This window comes from Ursus arctos, unplaced genomic scaffold, assembly GCF_023065955.2.
Source record: "Ursus arctos isolate Adak ecotype North America unplaced genomic scaffold, UrsArc2.0 scaffold_14, whole genome shotgun sequence".
In the NCBI taxonomy this organism is placed as follows: domain Eukaryota; kingdom Metazoa; phylum Chordata; class Mammalia; order Carnivora; family Ursidae; genus Ursus; species Ursus arctos.
The window spans coordinates 15,565,189-15,584,641 of record NW_026622808.1 but is presented as its reverse complement, the minus strand read 5'-3'; the positions used below and the strand labels follow the sequence as shown (position 1 = coordinate 15,584,641).

Sequence of the window (19,453 nt, the reverse complement as noted above, 5' to 3'; positions counted from 1 at the left end):
TGTTCCTGTCACAAAACCGACATCCTGCTGGCTTCGCCTCGAGCCCGCGGTGTCTGTCCTCCATGTCACCGCCGTCAACATTATCCCAACAATAAATTAGAAGGCACTTGGGATGATGGATAGGCCACGAGGCAAAGTAATAAGCAGCGAAGGGAACGCCGGCCCCGCACGCCAGTCATGGAGGAAGCCTGAGTTCAGCTGCTTGCCTGCACTCTCGCAGGATAAATGAGGAAGTCCATGGCAGATTACAGAAATACACACTTTTAATTATTAAAAAGCTCTGCTATTGATCTGCTTTTTCTTCTAGAAGTAAATACCATTACAAAGATTTATAAGCGGAGCGCGGGAGTCACTCCCCCCGGGGGCTGCCAGGAATTCAGATGAGGGGACCCACGCGGACCCTGACGGGGCATTCATCTGGAGCCTGACGCTGCTCCCTCCTGGCCCAGCCTTGGCCTTTGCCCCGCAGGCCCATGGACAGCCGGGGGCTGGGCTGGTGGGAGGGAAACACGGCCTCCGAGAGCCAACTGCCCCGGGCCAGGAGGCCACCGCCTTCGGGTGATGTCCAGGCATTCCATGCACCAAGCACAGTGCCATGGGGACAGCACGTAGGAGAGAGGAGGGTGCCCGCCAGCTGACTCCTCTGCCCGGCCTCTCTCTCTCTCTAGGAAGCACCACCTGGGAGAATGTTCTCCACAAACCACAGGAAAGCAAGTACTTCTCACTTCTGGGAGCAATGCCGTGTCTGTCTGTGAGGTTCCTGGTAGCCGGCGGTGTTCAAATCAGAAGATGAAGGGAGGAGAGGGAACACGGAAACCTGCATTTCTCAGAGCAGAACGTGCCGCTATCTGATGGATGAGCCCGACAGCGAGAGTGAATCTCCGATCTGAGCACTAATGCTGTGGGCGATGTGACTGAAATGTCAGAAGCACTTTCCAACTCACCGACACTCCCGGCAAGAGTGAGGCGTGAGGGTCTGATTGCAGAACTTGCTCCCGTGCCCGACAAATGCTTTTACAGGGGATCTTCAGGAACCAGAGTCCCCGGAAGGGCCTCCTCTCCCGGCCTGCCCCCGCTACCCAGCCCAGAATCTGCTCGAGCCTCTCCAGAAGGTTCTGGGCACATCTCTCTCGTCAAGACCACCCTGGGGACACAGGCTAGACCTTCCCATCCAGGAGGCTTGCCTGCAGGGAAGGGATTGCCTGCAGGGGATACCTGCTGAGCCCCACCCCGGAGCAGAGCCCCTGACGAAGGCCCAGGCCCGAGTGCTGGTCTTCCACCCCCCCACACACCCCCACCCCGATTCCCCAGCTTCAGGCCTCGTTCATCACAGCCTCTCCCGGGGACAAGCAGATCACTCCCTGGAGCAGTAAATTGAATGAGTTCACAGTCTTCACGCTGTGGGAGAGCCAGATATTTCATTTCTAAACAGGTATTCATTCTCGCAAAGGACGTCTGCAGTGGGCCATGGGGTGCAGCCAGAGCTCAGGGCAAAGTGGGGGGGGGAGGGAACTGCCCAAGTTGTCCTGTGGCTTCCTGGGAGCTGCCCCTCCACTGCAATCCCGGCCCTGTAGGACCCTGCAGGGGGGCAGCCAGCCACCACACGGGGCTGGGGAGTGAGCGTGGGAGAGGATGAGAGTTACGGAAGGCAAAACCCCACCTGACTCTCCCCTCTTCCGTCTTCACCCCCCACCACAGCAGAGCTGGAGGCTGACTGTCCAGCCAACCTGCCCTCCCCTGGCTTGCCAGTGTTCTAGAACCTTCTGCGGGCTTAAGAAGCCAGTTTCCTGGGGCGCCTGGGCGGCACAGCGGTTAAGCGTCTGCCTTTGGCTCAGGGGGTTATCCCGGCGTTATGGGATCGAGCCCCACATCAGGCTCTTCCGCTATGAGCCTGCTTCTTCCTCTCCCACTCCCCCTGCTTGTGTTCCCTCTCTCGTTGGCTGTCTCTATCTCTGTTGAATAAATAAATTAAAAAATCTTAAAAAAAAAAAAAAGAAGCCAATTTCCTGGGACATTGGTGGTCCCCTTGCCTGGGGCCCCAGCAGCCTCTACATACCCGGCTGAACGGGATCCCATACTTCTTGAGGATGATGGGCGAGATGAGGGTCATCTTGTGCCGCAGGAAGGCGTCACAGCCCTGGGAGCTCCCGGGGAAGAACCCTGGAGCAGAAAAGATGGGCATCAGTCTGATGGGCCGGAGCTGAGCAGGCCTCTTTTGGGCAGCATTCACCTCCCATCAGGCACGCAGTATGAAGCCTGTGGCTCCAAGGGCCCAAAACACGCAGGACCCTGCCGCAAAGCCATGTACTCTGCTGGTGGCAGTCATGGCAGCCCTCAGACCTCTGGCTAGTGAGCCCAGGATGGGCCAGGGCCATCTGTGCAACAACGTGCTGCCCTGAAGCCACAGATAGGGTGCGGGCCAGGGCACAGCTGCACAGACCGCCCCTCTGAGCACCCCCCACATAAAACACACTGCATTGCATGCAGCCAATCACTCAGCCAAGGTAACGGTGCAGCAGGGGAGATGGGACACCGGAACGGATGCTCTCAACCTGGGAAGCCGTGAGCAGTGCCCCCCACACAACCGAGTCCGCAACGAAGAGGAAGAGAGGCCCCCTCTGGGCACAGGCTCTGCCTGGGCTCTTTGCTTCACACGGCAGGCGAGGAAGCGGAGGCCCCGGCTTTTGGCTGACCCTCCGAGGCCCGCGGTGTGGCAGGAAAGGGGCAGAGCAGCCTGACCCAGGCCTGACCGTCTGCTACGCACAAGGTGGTTTGAGTGCATGTCTGGGTATGCTTTCTGTCGCACCGTATACACCACATAACTCACTTAAAACGATGTCCGTAAATGTACGGAAGTCAGCCCGTCAGCTCTACTTGCCCAGAAACTGTGTCTCACTAACACTTCACAACCACTCGTTGGCTGAAGCTCACACCAAAGACGTGTAGGTCTTGAGATTAAAGAAAAGCCCTGGGATTCCACGCAAAGGCGCTGGGCTCCTCACCCGAACCGTCACCGAGAGGCGGCCAAGAAGGGCTGCCTCGCAGACTCGGCAAGGTCTGGGAAGTGCCACAGCAGCGGCCGGTTCTCCCAGGATCCAGCTCCCTCCAGGACTGACCCCCAGGCACAGCCGGCCCGGGGACCCTCCCAGGAGCCGACCCAGACCGTGGGCCCTCAGCCTTCAGGCCAGTGCACACCCCCCATGGGTGGACAGTTATAGAGAGCACACTTGCATGTGTGTGCGTGTGCTGTGTGCGAGCACACGGCCCCACCCACACACCTGCTGTGGGCGGCGGTGGGGGCTTCTGAGCCACAGTGTCAGGGGGTGGGGGCTGGGATGCCCGCCGGCAAGGACACGACTGCGACTGTCAGGTTCTAGAAAGTGCCAGGGATTACTGAATCCAGCAACTTTCCTCGGTGCTAAAAGCGTTTCAATTAGAGTTATGGCCCCTGCCGCCCGGCCCGCGGCCTCTCTGCAGTCCCTCTTTCTAATGCACAGTTTAAGTGGCTCTCATTAAAGCTCTAATAAAGGCGCACATTTTAAGTGATTAGTACCAATAACGAACCAACACATTAATGCTCTCTCCGTGGGCTCCACGACTCTCCCAGCGAGCCCATTTGGAGCTCGACTATTCATTTTCCATATTCATCGCAAACTCATTCCATCCATCTCAATAATGGAGTCTGTGACGCATGCCCCCCCAAAAAGTTTGGAAGGGACACGGAGGAGGGCAGTGACTCACTTGCCCTAGAACCTCTCCTATCCTCCCTCTGAGGAGGGCGCAGGGGAAGCATGAGGCCAGCTCTCCCGCCAACGCCACGGCTTCCCACCCTCCCCCAGGACAGAGAGCCCCGGTCCCCCTGCCAAGGAGTGACTTAATGAGTCCACACTGGTCACGAAGCAACGATGAGGTGGCCCCCACAGGCCTCTGGCTCCTGGCTCATCCTCTCCTAGCCCTGGCCACTTGAGCCTCCTGCAAGCGCCCAGAAAGCAAACCAGGCCAGATCCAGGGGCAGCAGAGCCCCGGGGGCAGGAAAGAGGTGGGGAGCAGGCCAAGCTCCAGAAAGAATGCCCATGGCCCCAAAGGATTCCAGTTCTAGCTTTTCTAGGTGACACTCAGATCATCCAAGACTTTTCTTTTCTTACAGAAAAGGCACAGAGAGGAAGAACACGCTGGGTGTGGCTAACTGCAAAATCCAGGGGGACACTAGGAGCAGAGACTAGGCTTTCTGGGCGGGTGACACCAGCACTGTGGTGAAAGCACCCCTGTGGACCACTCGTGGTGCTTGCTTCCATGTGGGGTGGGAGGCTCAACAGTGGCCCCCCAAGATGGCCACATCCTGCTCTGCAGAACCTGTGACTATGTTCCCTTCTGTGTGGCAAGGGCTCCGCAGACGGGACTAAGTGCAGGACCCTGAGATGGGAGCCCCAGGGTCACCACGGGGTCTCCACAGGAGCTACGTAGAGGGAGGCCACGTGACCACAGATAGGGCCACGGGCTGGAGCCAGTGCCTCTGGAGGCGGGAAAGGGTGGCAGAGCCCGCCCCGGAGCCTGCGGGGGAGCCAGGCCAGCCCACGCCTGGGTTTAGCCCAGCGAGACCCGTGTGGGACTTCTGACCTCCAAACATGAGGGACTGGGCCTGGGGGTTTAACCTGGGCTCTTTTAGAGCAGTTTCGGGGTCAGAGCAAAACTGAGGGATCGTGCTGCTGGAGCGACTGCGGAGATTTGTTACCACGGCAACAGGAAAAGAAAACAACAGGGAAAAATACTTGTGAACTTATATTTTGGAAATTAATATTTGTATTCTAAATTTGTGTTTTAAAAAATATGGTGGGAAAACATTTAATTTGGTTTTTATTTTAGATCTTAACAACTACGAGAAATCACTCTTTGCTAGACAGTACCTGGCATTTCTACAGTGGGAAGCGCGACCCTGATCGTGGGCTTCAGCCTTGCCCATGAAGACAGAGTCCGGGTTTCCAACAGAAAGGCCACCATGACAACACGGCCTACCTCGGGGCTGGGCCAGCCTGTGCCTGGGGCTCTGGCCCCCCTTTCTGACAAGTCTCCTTCTGTCCTCATCCTCGGGGAATCTGGGTGTAGCAGGCGTTTGCTGAACAGATGGGCAACTCCGGGAGCAGCTAGGACAGGAGGCCCATTTTCCAGAAAGCTCCACCGTTTCCATCTCCAAAGTCAACAGGGGCAGGGGAAGAGCACAGCCGGTGTTCTTTGGGGGAGGCATGAGGAAGGGACAAAGGACGGCAGCAGGACATTAGGGAGGCTGCGCCAACGCTGAGTGATGGCTTCTGGAAGATTTCGTGGCTGCCAGGGGAGAGGGGTCAGGTTGCCTGCCGCTGCCACCCAGAGCGTCAGGGTGATCGGACGGGCCCCTGTGCTGTCCCAGCAGCTCCTCAACAACAGGGCTGGCTCCCCAACTGCCCCCTTGCCTGGGTGCTGCCTGCCAGTGAGGGCCAGACTCTTTGGGCCAGCGGGGTCTCTTCACGTCGTCCCAGGGGCTTGCAGCCACCTGACACCAGAACAGAGAGCAGGGCGCTATCATGGTGAGCAATGCGGGAACCTGGCCAGCCCCTCTGTCAGGGTGGTCGAGGCCTCAGCATCACCCAGTCGGGTGTCTGGCTTGTTTCCAAGGATCCCATGTCCTGAGGGCCTGTCTTTACCCAAAGTGGTCAGCGCCCCCTCTCTGGACACAGCCTGGGACCCTCTCTGACAAATCCCATCAGCCTAAGAGGCCCCTGAGGGGCCGTTCTGGAGGAGCTGGTCTGGAGGGGGTGTCTGCGGAGGGAGCCCAAGGAGGCAGCATGCACACACGAGCAGACAGCCTGCTGGCCACCGTGCAGCTGCAGGCTACAAGGAGGGAGCCCCGCACCAGACTGCTCGTTTTCCAGACCAAACACAGACTGTAAGACCTAGAGGAGGGCATGATGCAGTGCCAGGCGCCAGGAGCGAGACAAAAGAACGCGGCTGCCCTCCCCGGCCTGCGGGAGCCTGCAGTCACGTCTGGCAGCTCACGGCTAACAACCCAGAAAAAAGAGAGTTTAAAGCAACAGCGTCCTGTGCATCGTTCACAATGTGACAAACCCCATAGCGGGGGGGGGGGGGGGGGTACCGCGATCTGTTCACACGCGGGAAAGGAAATGGAAAATCAGACAGTGACATCTTCCGGCTTGCCACCACACCCAGAGATGGAAACTCGCACCAAGAGGGAGACCCGGGACCCTGGGGCTGCCACCCCCCACCCCTGCCCACCCACAGCCCCGCTCCCGGCCCGGGGACGCAGACACCTACCGATCGCCAGCCGCTCCAGGCGCTTGCCATGCTCCGGCGGGATGGCGTACCTACAAGAGAAGGGAGGCATGTCAGACACGACATCGCGTGGCCACCACGCATCTGAGGGGCCTTCGGGCTGAGGCCATGGCCTCAGAGCAGAACTGAACCACAGCCGCGCTGGGCGTTATGAGAACGGTGAAGGACAGCGGGGAGGGTGTCGGGGGAGGGACCCACACAGAAGGCCACGGTCCAGGGGCTTGACAGGCTGTGATGGCCTTCCCGGACGCCGGGCTGGACACGCTCCCCGCTCAGCGGCACTAAATCTACGTGAGGCTCAAAAAGCAAAACCTAAAAATGTGAGCACTGGATTGGGGAGGGGGAGGGGCCAGAGGGGGGCTGGAGAGGAGACCGGGGTGGCCCCCCAACCCTCCTCGGGCAGTCTCCTTGCCTCCCACTCCCCCAGTCCCAGGAGCTACCCAGGAAGAAGCCTCAGGAATGAGAAACACTTCATCTGCCACCACTCCCTAAGTTTTATTTTTACACGTCTTACATTTCAAAGATTCCTGAGGCTCCATCATAAATAAGAAAGATGTAAGGTGAAAGTTTGCAAACAGATGAAGCCAGAGTGACATCCCGCTAACACTGTGTGCGGGAGCTGGCGTGCTGGGACGGCGGGGACTCTCTCCCGGTGGGGACAGCCTGGGCAGGGCATGCCAAGGGGCCCCAGCCCAGCTGACACATCACCCAGACGGGGTAGGATGAAAACCTCCGTGTTCAAGCACAGGCAGGCAGAACTGGCGTGTGGGTCCCTAACGCCACCAAGTGCTGCGCGCAGTCGTCTGTCTGTCCCAAGGAGGAAGGATGGGAACAGCCCGGGACAGGGAAGTCAGCCCAGACTCTGCAGCTGGCTCAGTCCATTCCAATCGAGAGGGTTATTACTGCTTTTTAATAAAATAAAAAGGGGCAGGGGCAGGAGATAAGGTGGTCTCTAATCTAACAGGATAAAAATAATTAATTTTTGGGCACACCGCAGGGCCCAGGAGGAGATGGCCCGGCACCTCCAATTCTGTTGTCGCCGGAGAATTCTCCACTGTCTGGACAAAGATGAGGTGACCCTTCTTTAAACAGCCTTTTATCACTTACATAAGGGTGATAAAAGTTAATCCCAATCCAAAGCACCTTTGTGGGATTAACGTCCCCCCAAACAAGGAAATGAAACATTCCGGTCCTTCTGGGAAGCTGCCGGAGGACGGGAGGAACTAATTTATGGCTCCAAGGCTGTGATGATTAATGCAATATCCCCCGTCTACGATGCCGCTTTCACTTAATTACCGCCTGTAATTGGGAGTTGTAAAGATAAGATTAATTGAATCTGGTGGATGTTAAAAGTTTAATACGTTGGAACGTGGCTCCTCTGTTATCGGAAAGTACAGACTGCAGGACGCTGGGCAGAGCGCTCAGAAGAGCGGGCCCTGGAGGGATTACAAAGGACGGGTGGACGGGAAGCCGACAGCCCCAGGGATGTCTGGGCTCCAACGGCCAAGGGAAAGCTGCCCCTCCACCACTTGGAACAAACCAACGACAGCCTCAGGGTGGCGAGAAGCCCCAGCGCCAGCAATGCGCCCCCCAGCCCACCCCCTGGGGCCTCAGCAAGATGCAAGCCTCAGATTTCAGGGGAAGGCAAGCAGAACTGGGGCATGGATCCTTACAACACACAGCTCTGAGCGAACTCGGGCCGCCTGCCCGAAAGAGGGGGTCCGTGAAGGCTCCGTCTGTACGGCTCCCTCCGACAGCTGTGAGAAACTCCAGCCCTGTGGGCCGTAGGTTCCCACGGGGCCCTCTCTCCACGCCACTGCCCTCTGGGTGCCCTGGGAGGCCCCCCACTATGGGGGCCCAGGTGAGTTGGCTACAGAGGTAGCTAGCCTCCCAACAGGAACGGACACTGGCCCCTGAAGAAAAGTCCCCTCCAGACCCCATGGGGCCCCTACAGCAGAGCTTTGTCACCCTGGTCACAGCCCCATCCAGCGTCATGCCAGCTGGTGGGGGTATCCCTTCCTCTTCAGGTCGGGCTCCGGGAGCAAAGAAGGACACGCAGCCGTCTGGGCGGAGTCTGTCTGCTCACCAACCCCGAGGCAGGAGCATCTGTCTGGCCGTTAGCGAGCGAGTTCTCGGGGCCATAAAACAGAGCCGGTTTTATTGGTTACCAACATGGGGGCAATTTGTCTCACTCCCCAGGACCTCCATCCCCATCACAAGGTCAAACATCACGGCCAAAATCGACTCACTTGGCCGGCCTGCAAACCCCTCTGGACCTGCAGCCCCAGCCGCCCGGCGGCAAAGCGCTCTTGCACGGTGCCCTCAGATGGACAGTCTCCCCAGTGCTCTGGTCTAGTTCATTCCGGGTGGCCAGCAGGCCTCCTGCCCTCTCCCCACTCCCGCTCAGCCCCAGAGTCCTCTCAGAACCTCCCCTAGCTCTCCCCATCCCTCTCTCGGCCAGGGTGAGGAAACCCCCTCCAGCAAGGCCGGCCTCCCCTCACATGCTGCTGCGCGTCAGCCCCGATACTGTCCCCTTGGCCCAACAGCCCAACACCTCCTCCAGGGCCGGCCACATCCCAGCCTGAGACCGCATCAGACCACATCAACACCTCCTCCCCCAGGCCTGGGCTGCACCTGGCTGGCCCTCACTCCAGGCCAGCCCAAGGGGCCTGGAGAGTCTGACGCCCCAGCACCCAAGTCACGGTGGAAGAATCTGGAGTAGCTGGATAAAGGAACTGGGCAGAGCGATCTCCAGAACCTGGTGAGCCATGAGAGGGCACGCAGACTGGAGGCTTCAGAGACCAGAACCAGAAATGGGGAGTGCAGGGGCTGGGACGGGCGGGCGGGGGGGGGTGCCTGGGAAAGGCGGCAAGAGAAACGGCCACCCATGAGGGTCACTCAGACTCCTTGCTTATGGCAGTCTGAGGGACGCATAGGCCATGACCTGGACACACGGTGCATCCTGGTCCTGAGGTCGGCCGGGCAGGAGTCTGGAACTTTCTCTACAGAGTCAGGAATCTGGAACTTTCTCTACAGAGTCCCACTTGGGGTCTTTATTTCACCAGCCTTTTCGTTTTTGAACATTCTATACAATGTACTTCTGGACAACACTAAACCAGAAAGTCCTGGAAAAGTAGGCACTGTCGGAATGGTATCCCTGGCAACCACTCCAGGTGACCCTGCAGAGGCTACAGCAGGACCAGACAGGCTCCATAACTCCAGGTTTAATGCCGTGGAATTGCCCAGAAGGCCGAGATGCCAGATTCAGGCAACATTTGCCAGACGCCCCTTTCAGAAAAGCAGGTGTCTGCAAACGTCAGGGGCTTCGGTGAGAAAATGAAACAGTTTTAGATTAGGAATAAGCTACGCGGGAGGCAACGCGAGAGACCAGAGCCCCGGGCACTGGGTCCCCCCCGTGAGGATACAAGATGAGTGACGCGCAGTGGTTCAAAGACCACTACTGTCCAACCGTTTCATGGTTCAAATGACGAGCCAACCAGAAGGAACACACTTCAGGCGTGACCGTGAGCTGCCAGCCCCACACCCAGACACCGAGTTCCTGAAGGAAGCGACACCCAGGTCTGGGGAGAGACCAGATGGGCTGCTCCAGGACGGTGGCCGTCCCCCAGCCTTCCCTGTGTTTCCTGCTCCTATACTTTGAGGTACTCGTAGGGAATGCGCCCCCTCCAATCACAGCCACCCCAAGAAGGCAAAGCTGAAACCCGCAAACCTGCCCACGAGGTCGGGGCCAGAGCAGTGAGCAATCACATCCGAGCCCTGCGGCCTGATACACGGTGGGGGGTCTGACCTGCCTACAAGCGCAGCCTGGATGCTAGAGAGCCGTGCCATCCAGCCGGCCCAGTGCTCCTGTTCTAACACTGAGGCCAGAGGGCAAGAGGCCTGAGTCCAAGCTGGTGGCAGAGCCATGTCAGGGACACCGCGTGGCCCCAGACAAAAGGCAGCTTCTGTGTGCACGGGTCACAACACACCCGGGGGTCTAGCAAAGACACTCCAGGGCTTGTGACGCCAGGCAGCTGGTGGGTGCTTGGGCGGGCGGAGGCCTTAGGCTGGCAGCCGGGCAGCTTTCGGGGCCGGACGGGGCTGGGTAATTAAAACGAGAGGCGTCCTCTGCGGCCCGGGATGCTTGCCGGCCAAGGGACAGGCAGCTTCCATCCTACCGACTCACCGGCCCAGGAAAGTCTTCCTGTCTGCCGCGGAGGGTGCTATTAATAGTGTCATTTTCTTGGTGTTTTGTTTATTCCCCTGGAATGGCTTGATGGATGTGAATAATTATCAGACTATAAAAGCCAGCAAATGTGCTATTTTCTATCGCTCTAAATCATCAAACAAATAAAGTGTGAAACAGCATTTTTGAATATAATTTTCCCCTCTAATGGCTCAGAATTATTATCAAGAACAATGAAAATAAATAAGCAAATGCCTTGTGAGTTAAAAATTAAATGAGTGTGTCACGAAGAGGAACACAGACCATCTTGGAGAGCAGGGACCTGCTCGGGAGCCATTAGTTACAATGACGATGAGCAGCAGGGCTGTGGGCCGTGCAGGCCCCCCTCCAGCCAGAGGCGTGAGTGCCTGCGGCTGCCTGGCCAGGGGGTAGGGGTGGCAGGATGCCTTGGACGAGGGCACCTATGTGCCCAGCTGACCCCCGGCAGCCCCGGGATCCTGTGTGCCATTGCCCCAAATGCCCCCCATGTGGACAGCTACCTGTAACCTCAGAAAGGCCACTGCGGGGCTGGCCCCTGCCTCGCCTCTCCCAGGCCGCAGACCAGCAACGCCAGAGGGATTGCTGCCTCTCAGACCAGCAAGAAACCCCACGCTCATGGGACAAAGGACGAGCAACGTGAAACTCCAGTGGAAGGAACCCCACCCACCCCACAGCGCCCAGGGGCTGTGCCAGTCGGCCACCCCTCATCTCCTCGAACATGCTGGCTGCCCCAGGCTGCAGGGCCCCATTACAGGCGGACTCAGGTCCCTTGCCAGGAGGGCAGCATTTCTACGGTATGTTCTCCTGCCTGCTGCAAGGGTAACAAGACTTGCTTGGGGCCAAAGCTCTCAAATCCCCAACCACCCTTCTCACAAGGCCCCTCAGCCCCTGCTGGGGCCCCTGCTTGGAAACATCTTGCTCAGAGTCGGGACATGCAACACCGTGACACTTTCTTTTTTTTCCCAAGACTTGTGCGACTCTCTGCCGGTGACAGTCGCCCAGCCTGACAGCGTCCCCTGTACAAGGTTCCCGGCGATCAGGGGCCGTGATGAGAAGGCTCATCTCCCCGGCCTTCCTCTCTGTTGAGGAATGCGTGCCAAGAGCAGAGGTCCAGCTAGGAGCCCTTTGGAAATGTCAGCTCAGCCTGACGCGTGTTGGAGGGTGAGGAAGTTAATTTCACAGTGTGTGCACAAGGCCTGGGCAGACAGGCCCCTGGCCGTTTAACATGCTATAATTACGGAAACAGAAACAAGAAGGCAGAGGCTACTGGAAGTGCTGAGACCATGTGTCAAGTTGGAGGCCACCTGGCATGAGCCAGCCGCCCGTACAAGCCCAGGAGGCCTCAGCGGCTCCAAATGCCAGTAGCCCCGCTAGGGCCCCCGTGTGCTGGGCATGCGGAAAAGCCATTATTGCTGCAATCCTCAAACACGAAGCCCCATCTCGGCCCACAGCCCACACCTGCTCTAACCACACATTGGCTGGACAGTTCTAGCACACGGCCCCGTGGCCTGGGCAGGCCAAGCAGAATGACCCAGTCACCGGATGGGCTGCCCCACAAGCCTCCCAGCTGCCAGGGCACCATCTCTGAGCTGGTTAGTGGAGCAGGAGGGCCCAGAGAAACACGATACAAGTGGTCACCCATGATCTGGTGATCACTAAGACAAGTCATGACTGAAATGTCCAAGTACCTCAGGTGACTTCTGTGTCTAGGATTTCATGTGTGGCAAGAAAGTTATAAATCTATTTTTTATAAATCGATAAATCTATTAACAATGCCCCAGCCCTGTGGATGTGGAAGTGAGGAGTAAGTCCCTGCCCCAGTTTCTGGGCTCAGTGCCACAGATGCACTTGGCCCTCCACTGTCTTCTGGGCCTTGAACCAAGGCATCCACCAGGTTAATATGAGCCCTGTCAGAGGAATTGGAAACCTACAGATAACCGCTCTGGAAAAGGCACCAGGCCTTGGTGGTTTTACTAAGAGCCCCACAAAACCTTCACAGTATAGGGCCAGTGCCCACTAATGCATATGGTTACCAAACAGAGAGGAAGATCAGATGCTATTGAACTCCTTCTATGACTGTGGCATATTTTTGAATGAATGAATGAATGAACCAATGAATGGGAAAACCTGTCACCAACACAGGACAAAGACACACAGGAAAATGATAGGCCGGTCTCACATAGCTGCAAAGTCCTAAATAAAATCTTAGAAAATCAGACACCAAAGAGTATTATAAGACCAAAATCTCAAGCCATTCAGTATAAACGTTCTTAGGCAACTAGGCTAGGAGGGACCTCCCCATGGTCATAGTTCATGATGAGGCAAGAGAGGCATTCTGGAAAGTCGGGAGCAAGGCAAGCTGCCCATTATCACAGCACTCAGCACCATACTGGAGATGCTAGCCACTGTCACAGGTCAAGAAAAAAGATAAAAGGACAGTAACAATAAGAAGGGAAGACAGAAACTCTTTTATGAACAACACAACCTTCGACTTGGGAAAACTAAGAACAAGCTGGTAAAAGACAGAATGAAGTAGTCCAATTAGGGAGCAGAACAAACAATGGGCGTGAGGACAGCCTGATGTCATCTGAACCAGAAAGACATTCACAGCAGGCCACGAAACCCACGAGGGTAGACTTGACCCTTGTCTGTGGTCCAGTAGCAGGAGCTCCTTCCCACAAAGGAGGTCAAACATAATCTGCGTGTGTGCTCACCACTGCCAGAATCGCAGAGGCTGACCCCAGAGAGCTGATGGGCTTCTCTGCGAAGCTGGTGAGGCTGGGGAATGCGACCACTCATAGTCTCTGACCAGAGCAGGAGAGCCACAAACACACATCAGAATGCCCCCTCACCTGTGAGCTAGTCCTTCAGTAAACGAGGTAAGGGGACCACCTTGTGATCTGACATGAGGGCCGGCTGACTTCATGATGCAAGCGTGGTGGGGTCACTACACTGGGTGTGAGCAGGCTGTCCTTATCGTGATGGTAGGAGTGTGAAAGGAGCACTAATAATAGTACACTGGATGGCATGGGTCAACCAGGGCAGATGGTTACCCCACACACCAGTCTGGAGAAATAAGACGTTAGAAAAAGCATCCGGCAGACAGACTTGCCTTTAAACCAGGAGTAAAGAGGTGCAAAGGCCTGCACAGACAGACAGCCTGGGGTCCCCATGCCCACCGGGACGGGATGAATTAGAGCTGTCACCAGCCCGGTCTACCTGGAGGGGGAGAGAGGACCTGGCCTGGGGAAGGAGGGGACACTGGGACCCTGTCCCAGACACTCAGGAGAGAAACCAGAGCACATTTCCAAGTCCCTCCAGCCCAGGGAGGCTCCCGCTGCACCAAGCTCAGCCTAGACTGCACAGCCCCCTCCCTGAGCGGCCGTTTGTCTGCCGGCAAACAGACACCTGCCCAATTTCTCGCAAGAAACCCCATCTTAACCAAGGAACCTCAGTCCACGGAGAGGCAGCCTCCCTCATTCGTCCCGGCGCCCCTTTCTGCAACAAATACGAACACTTGCTGGGGAGATGGGATCGGCCAAGGAACAGGGTGGCTCATTCCCAGGAAAGAGCCTTACTGAGCCACGGCGGTCTTATCTTTAATGGATCGTGTTACGGGACAACAGGTGATGGAATTCCGTGTCTGGCACAGCAGTGTCAACGATTTCAAATAATGACATTTTTATTGAAATGCACATAGGAGATAAACAGAGAAAACAGGGAGCCTCCAATGGGATGACCGCGCGAGGATGCCCAATGAACCGGCCTACTGGATGGAGACAAAGGGGCGCTGTGGGCGGGAGGGGATGCTGAGGCCTCTCGGAGGGCCCCGGCTCCCCACCTGTGCCGGCACCGCCCCACGGGAACCGGGGATGCGGAGGCGCCGGGCCCAGTTCACAGGTGGCCAGCCCACGTTAATTAAGAGAGACTTTACAAGGCGAGTGGTGTCGAGCCTGCCATTAAATCCCGAATTGGAGGCATCGGATCCCAAGCGCCGGTTTATTTCAGACCTGTGAATTATTTTTGTCCTAGGACGGGACTGCAAATGTCAAGTCACGTGCGTGCTTGTTTCTGAGGCGTTTGAAGCAGTGGGGGAGCCCTTCTCAGGTGAGGCTTCCAAAGGCAGACACAGAGGGTGCAGCCACCAGTCACAGCGGCAAAAGGAGACCAGCATGGGGACACAGTGCCGGCACAGAGCACCGCCGTCTCCCCCTGGAAGAACTGGCCTGATTTTCGGCTCATAAAGTGAGCCGGAGGCAGCCTCCTGTCGCACCCGCACCCACGGCCCACAGGCCAGCTGCTCCGGCCCCCAGACTCCTCAAGACGTGGTGTGTGCTGCAGCGGGGACGCCCCTGATGTGCTGGTGTTGAAACACGCAGGCGGTGTGAACAGGCAGGAACAGGGGCGGGTCTGTGAGAGCACAAGGGCTCGGAAGGGACGGGGCTAGTGGCTCAAGAGCCAAGGATGGCCGTTCCCTTTCGTCCGCAGCCGAGAGGAATTGGACAGGCCAATGTCAGTACCCAACTCATAGCAGCACGAGCCCAGGACATGCCAATAAGCTGGCTGGGGCCTGGGAGGGTGGCTGGGAGTCTAGCTCTTTCCACAGGCTGAGAGCAATCAGGAGGACATCTTCGGGGGGGGGGGGGGCTCAGGTCTGCTAAAGTCATTTGCCATGTCCTGGACACGTCGGCGTTCATGGTTACACACACCCACAGACAGCAAGGCCTACTGACCCTCATGTGGACACACGCGGACAGTGAGGCCTCTGTTGACCAGAGGTGGCCCTGGGTATCTCCAACGTGCCCTCTTAACTACAGGGCTGGCTTTGGAGAGCACACAGATTATGCCGTCTTTATACACAGGTGCCCAGGGGCTCCAGCTTCCACGTGTCAGACCAGGTGAGTCTCAGCCTACTGTCTGGGAGTGAAGGGCACTCGGGGTCACTCCTGGGGTCACTCCAGGCCCTGGCACTTCTGGGAGGGTTGGGCTCATGCCTGGGCTGAGTCGGCCACCAGGCTGGAGAGAGCCGCTGAAGGAGGGCCGCTAACAGGTCTCGTTCTAGTGCTGTGGGCACCACCCAAGATGGCCCATGACCGCCCCGCTCCTTCTGAAGGCCGCAAGGCCTCCCCACCTCCTGCTGCCATGCCAACGTGAAGGGGGAGCCCAATCACAGCCAGATTTTTAAGCAAAGCTGACAGAGACTCGTTCTCTCTCTCCGCACAGATTTGCAGGCATCTCCCTTCAGAGGAGCTGAAATCTGCCGGCAGCAACCTCACTAACAGGAGAGAAATTTGCCATGGAAACCAGACCCTGCACGCAGACCCCAAATCTCTGATGGCTCGTCTACGGTACCAGGCGGGGGGGCGGGGTGACTCCTGGCCAGGCTGGCCTCATCTCGGCAGCGGGAGGAGGGGTCCCCACCACCAGCCGCAGACTCGGCGGCTCATCAGGTCCCAATCCAAACGCTACCGGGTGGGAGGATCTCAGCAAGGGAATTCATGCCCAGCGACATTTCAAACAGAAGAACCAATAGTTTCTTAGAGGGCTGGGCAGAGAGAGGACTCCAGCTACTCGCCTGGCGCTCCAGCCTGGGAGCGGGAGCTCGGGCCGCCCTAGAGCCAAAACCCTGCTTCTCTTAATCTACCCCAGTGCACATTACCACTCTCTGAACGAAAGACTCCGAAGTGAAGGGCCATCTGCTCCTGCCAGACAAAGCTGGTGGGGTGGCGGGACAGGCCAGCGATGTCGGTGTCCGTGAGCGGCAGGGAGACAGAGGATGACGGCCAGAGGAGCAGAAGGGCACTAGCCTGACCTTCTGGCCCCAGGCCCCCAAGTCCCACCCCTGGGCCCGCCCTCCCAGCTGATGCATCCTCTTGCTGGGACGTGGCTGAGGGGAGGAACTCATCCACCACCAACCTTCCAGTCCCACGCCCCTGGCCCGGCTGCCCACCCTTCTGCTAGGCCCCGCTCCATGGGCTGCCCAGTTCTATCTCTTCCCACCGGCCTCAGCCCTGCGGGCTTCCCTGACCCCACATGGGGGCGCCCGGCCACCACCCAGCCTGGCCCTGCTCTACAGGTGTGGGCCACACCATGAGCTCTCGTCCTGACAGGTAGTGTCAATCCCGGCACGGTCCGTGCTGGCTCCAGAGTGGACACTCCAGCGGGACGTGAGCTGACGCATGAAACACACTCCTCTCCCTTGTCCTCCCAGCCCCGTAGCTGGACAGTGTTGGCCAGGCTCCCTGGCTCTAAGTGTGGCCATGTGACCAGGCACCGGGCAGTAAGAGGTGAGAGGAAGCCTGGGGCTCTGCCTCCTGTGCCCGCCCATTAGAATTTCTGGAACACATCGTCCCTCTTGCCCCACCTAGACGCCCAGGGTGACCTCTGCCAAGGCCATGCACTTAAGATGGCAGAGCACCCGCCAGCCTGGGTCCCCAAGTTCCTGTCTCCATCTCCCACAGGAACCCACCAGCTTCGGCTTGATTGAGGGACCGTTCTGGGGACTCTACAAGGAAAGAGTCCTTTCCCTCCCACACCTTCAAGTCCAGGCCACCTCTGCCACAGGACACACCCTGTCCCCAAGGCTGCCCTCCACTGGGAGGGGCAGGGTGGAGCAGCAGCAGGGAATGTGGGCTGGGCCCCGGACCCACCACCTCCAAGCGCCAGGGCGCTGAGCAGGTGTCCGGCCAGCCTGAGCCTCACTTGTGCAGGGGGGCGGTGTGGGGCTGCAACAGGCATCCCCCGCGGCCCCTACTGTCAGGATTTCTCAGCGCGTCCCCGTGCGTAGTAACGAACCGTGTACCAGCATCAGGTACAAACGCTAAAGCGGCGTGTGCAGGTGGCCCAATGCAGAGAGAGCCCGGACACCCATCCCCCGTGAACAGATGAACAGATGGAGGCGAACCCTTACAGCGGAAAACCCTACAGCCACAGAAATAAATGAACTCCTGCCACATGGAACAGGGTGCGCCTTCCTCCCCAACTCGCAGCCTATGTGTACGGCGCTCGATTCCAGCCACCACTCAGCCACATTGCCTGGGGCCACAGACACACGTAGGAAAAGGACCCAGAGCAGCAGCAACAGGAGCACCATCGAGTCAGGAGGAGGAGAGGCAGAAAGACAGTCATCAGCTCTGAGCGGGGAGGGGCACGGGGTGGGCAGTGGGGGGAGGTTCGTTTCCCGACGTTGCCGGGGTTACGCAGGGTTGACTGCAGAGTCAGCCAATAAACATTTAGTACGTGAATACGTATCTCCGGGCCACGTACCTATTTTGCACGTTCTTTGCACCGTGTATAGTTCGCAACAAAAGCGTTATGACGGACACTGTTCTCAGATGCCCCTAAGACGCCTGGCCCCTGCTCACAGTGACTCGAATGTTCTCTTGGTGCTGCTGTGAAGGGTTTTTGCTGTTTTAACAAAGGTCCCACATCGGGACTACCCAGGATTACCCTGGGTGGGCCTGACCTAAGCAGGTGAGCCCTCAAAAAGGGGGGGGAGCCTTCTTCAAGTCCGCGGTGCCAGTGGGAGGCAAGCCCTGAGTGACCTCTAGATGCCGACAGCAGCCCAGGGCTGGCAGCCAGCAAGGACGTGAGAACTCACTCCCACCACTGCAAGGAACAGAACTCTGCCAAAGACTTAGATGAGACTGGAGGTGAACATTCCCCGGGGCCCACCGACACCTCAATTCCAGCCTCTGAGAGCCTCAACTGAGGACCCAGCTGGCCCATGCCTCAGTTCTGACCTACAGAACCAAGAGCAAATAAACGTAGGCCGCGCGCCCCCTGGTTTGTCACGCAGCAACCGAAAGCCAAAACCACCTCCACTCGAGGCTAGGAGAAAAGAAACAGATCAAAAATCCCTGACAGAAGAACGCTAGGATGCTCACATGGGCAGTGGGCACGAGGCGGTCTGTTCACGATTCTCTTCCCTTTTCTGATAGTGGAAGTTTCTTTTGTTTTTTGTTTTTGAAGAGGACACTTTGAACGGAACAGCATGGAAACTAGGAAGAGTGACTTTGCAGGGGAGACACCTGACCGCCCATCTCAGCCAGGAGACCAAGGCCAACGTCTGCAGTGACAAGCCATGGTGACAGCATGCCCCCCCAAGATGGCATCAGGAGAAGGGCACTTTACTCGGGGGCCTTCCTCCCCAAACTCATCCCCCCCAGTCTCACCACCAGAAAAACCCCAGACAAATCCAAGGAAGGGGCTTCCTACAAAACCCCTCCCCTGTCCTCCACGCCACTGTCAAGGGGCATCAAAACCCAGGGAAGTCTGAGAAACTGTCCCAGCGCAGAGGAGCCCAAGGAGACGCGAAGACTCCGTGTCACATGGGACCCTGGCACAGGAAAGGGACATTGGGGGAAACCGAGGAAATCAGAATAAATCATGGACTTTACTAAGGATGTATCAATACAGGTCCGTTAACTGCAACAAGGTCCCAGCCCGGCAGAAGAGCCCAGTGGGGAATCAGCGTGGGGTGGGGGTAGCATTTGGACTAGCTCCTCAGTGCTTCCATAAATCTAAAACAGTTCTAAACACCAAAAAAAAAAAGAGTATGCCACCAAAACAGTGGGTAAAGGGGCCTGTGACAACCACGGGAGGCACAAGGAGAACGCCCCGCGGCAGAGGGTTTGCCTGGGGTGGGTCCCGACACCCGGAGCCCGATTCCCAGACCCCACCAGCCGCAGTGCTGCCCGCTGTCCGGGCTCGTGGCGAGGCGTCAGGCCGTCCACAATACCAGAACCCCCACTCCCTCTCACTGGCTTGTGGAGGAGAGCATATGGTGAGATTTTTCCTTAGCAGAAGGCTGACCTTCCTCTGCTTAGCACGATGTTAAAATCACTTTGCATTCCCTGAACAAACACCGACTGTGTCTGTCCCCGCCAGCACGCCGCGAGAGGC

General features: G+C 57.8%; 1 protein-coding gene across 10 annotated transcripts in view; it reads right to left on the bottom strand.

Moving 5' to 3' along the window:
• Positions 1-19,453, bottom strand: part of KDM4B (lysine demethylase 4B) — a 131,725-nt gene that overhangs the window by 47,156 nt on the left and 65,116 nt on the right. For all 10 annotated transcript variants that reach the window (XM_026481141.4, XM_026481143.4, XM_026481144.4 and 7 more), the window contains exons 7-8: positions 6,307-6,356; positions 2,057-2,160 (exon numbers count right to left, since the gene is read on the bottom strand). In XM_026481141.4, the coding sequence (XP_026336926.1) occupies positions 2,057-2,160; positions 6,307-6,356 (154 nt within the window). The remainder of the gene's footprint in view (positions 1-2,056; positions 2,161-6,306; positions 6,357-19,453) is intronic.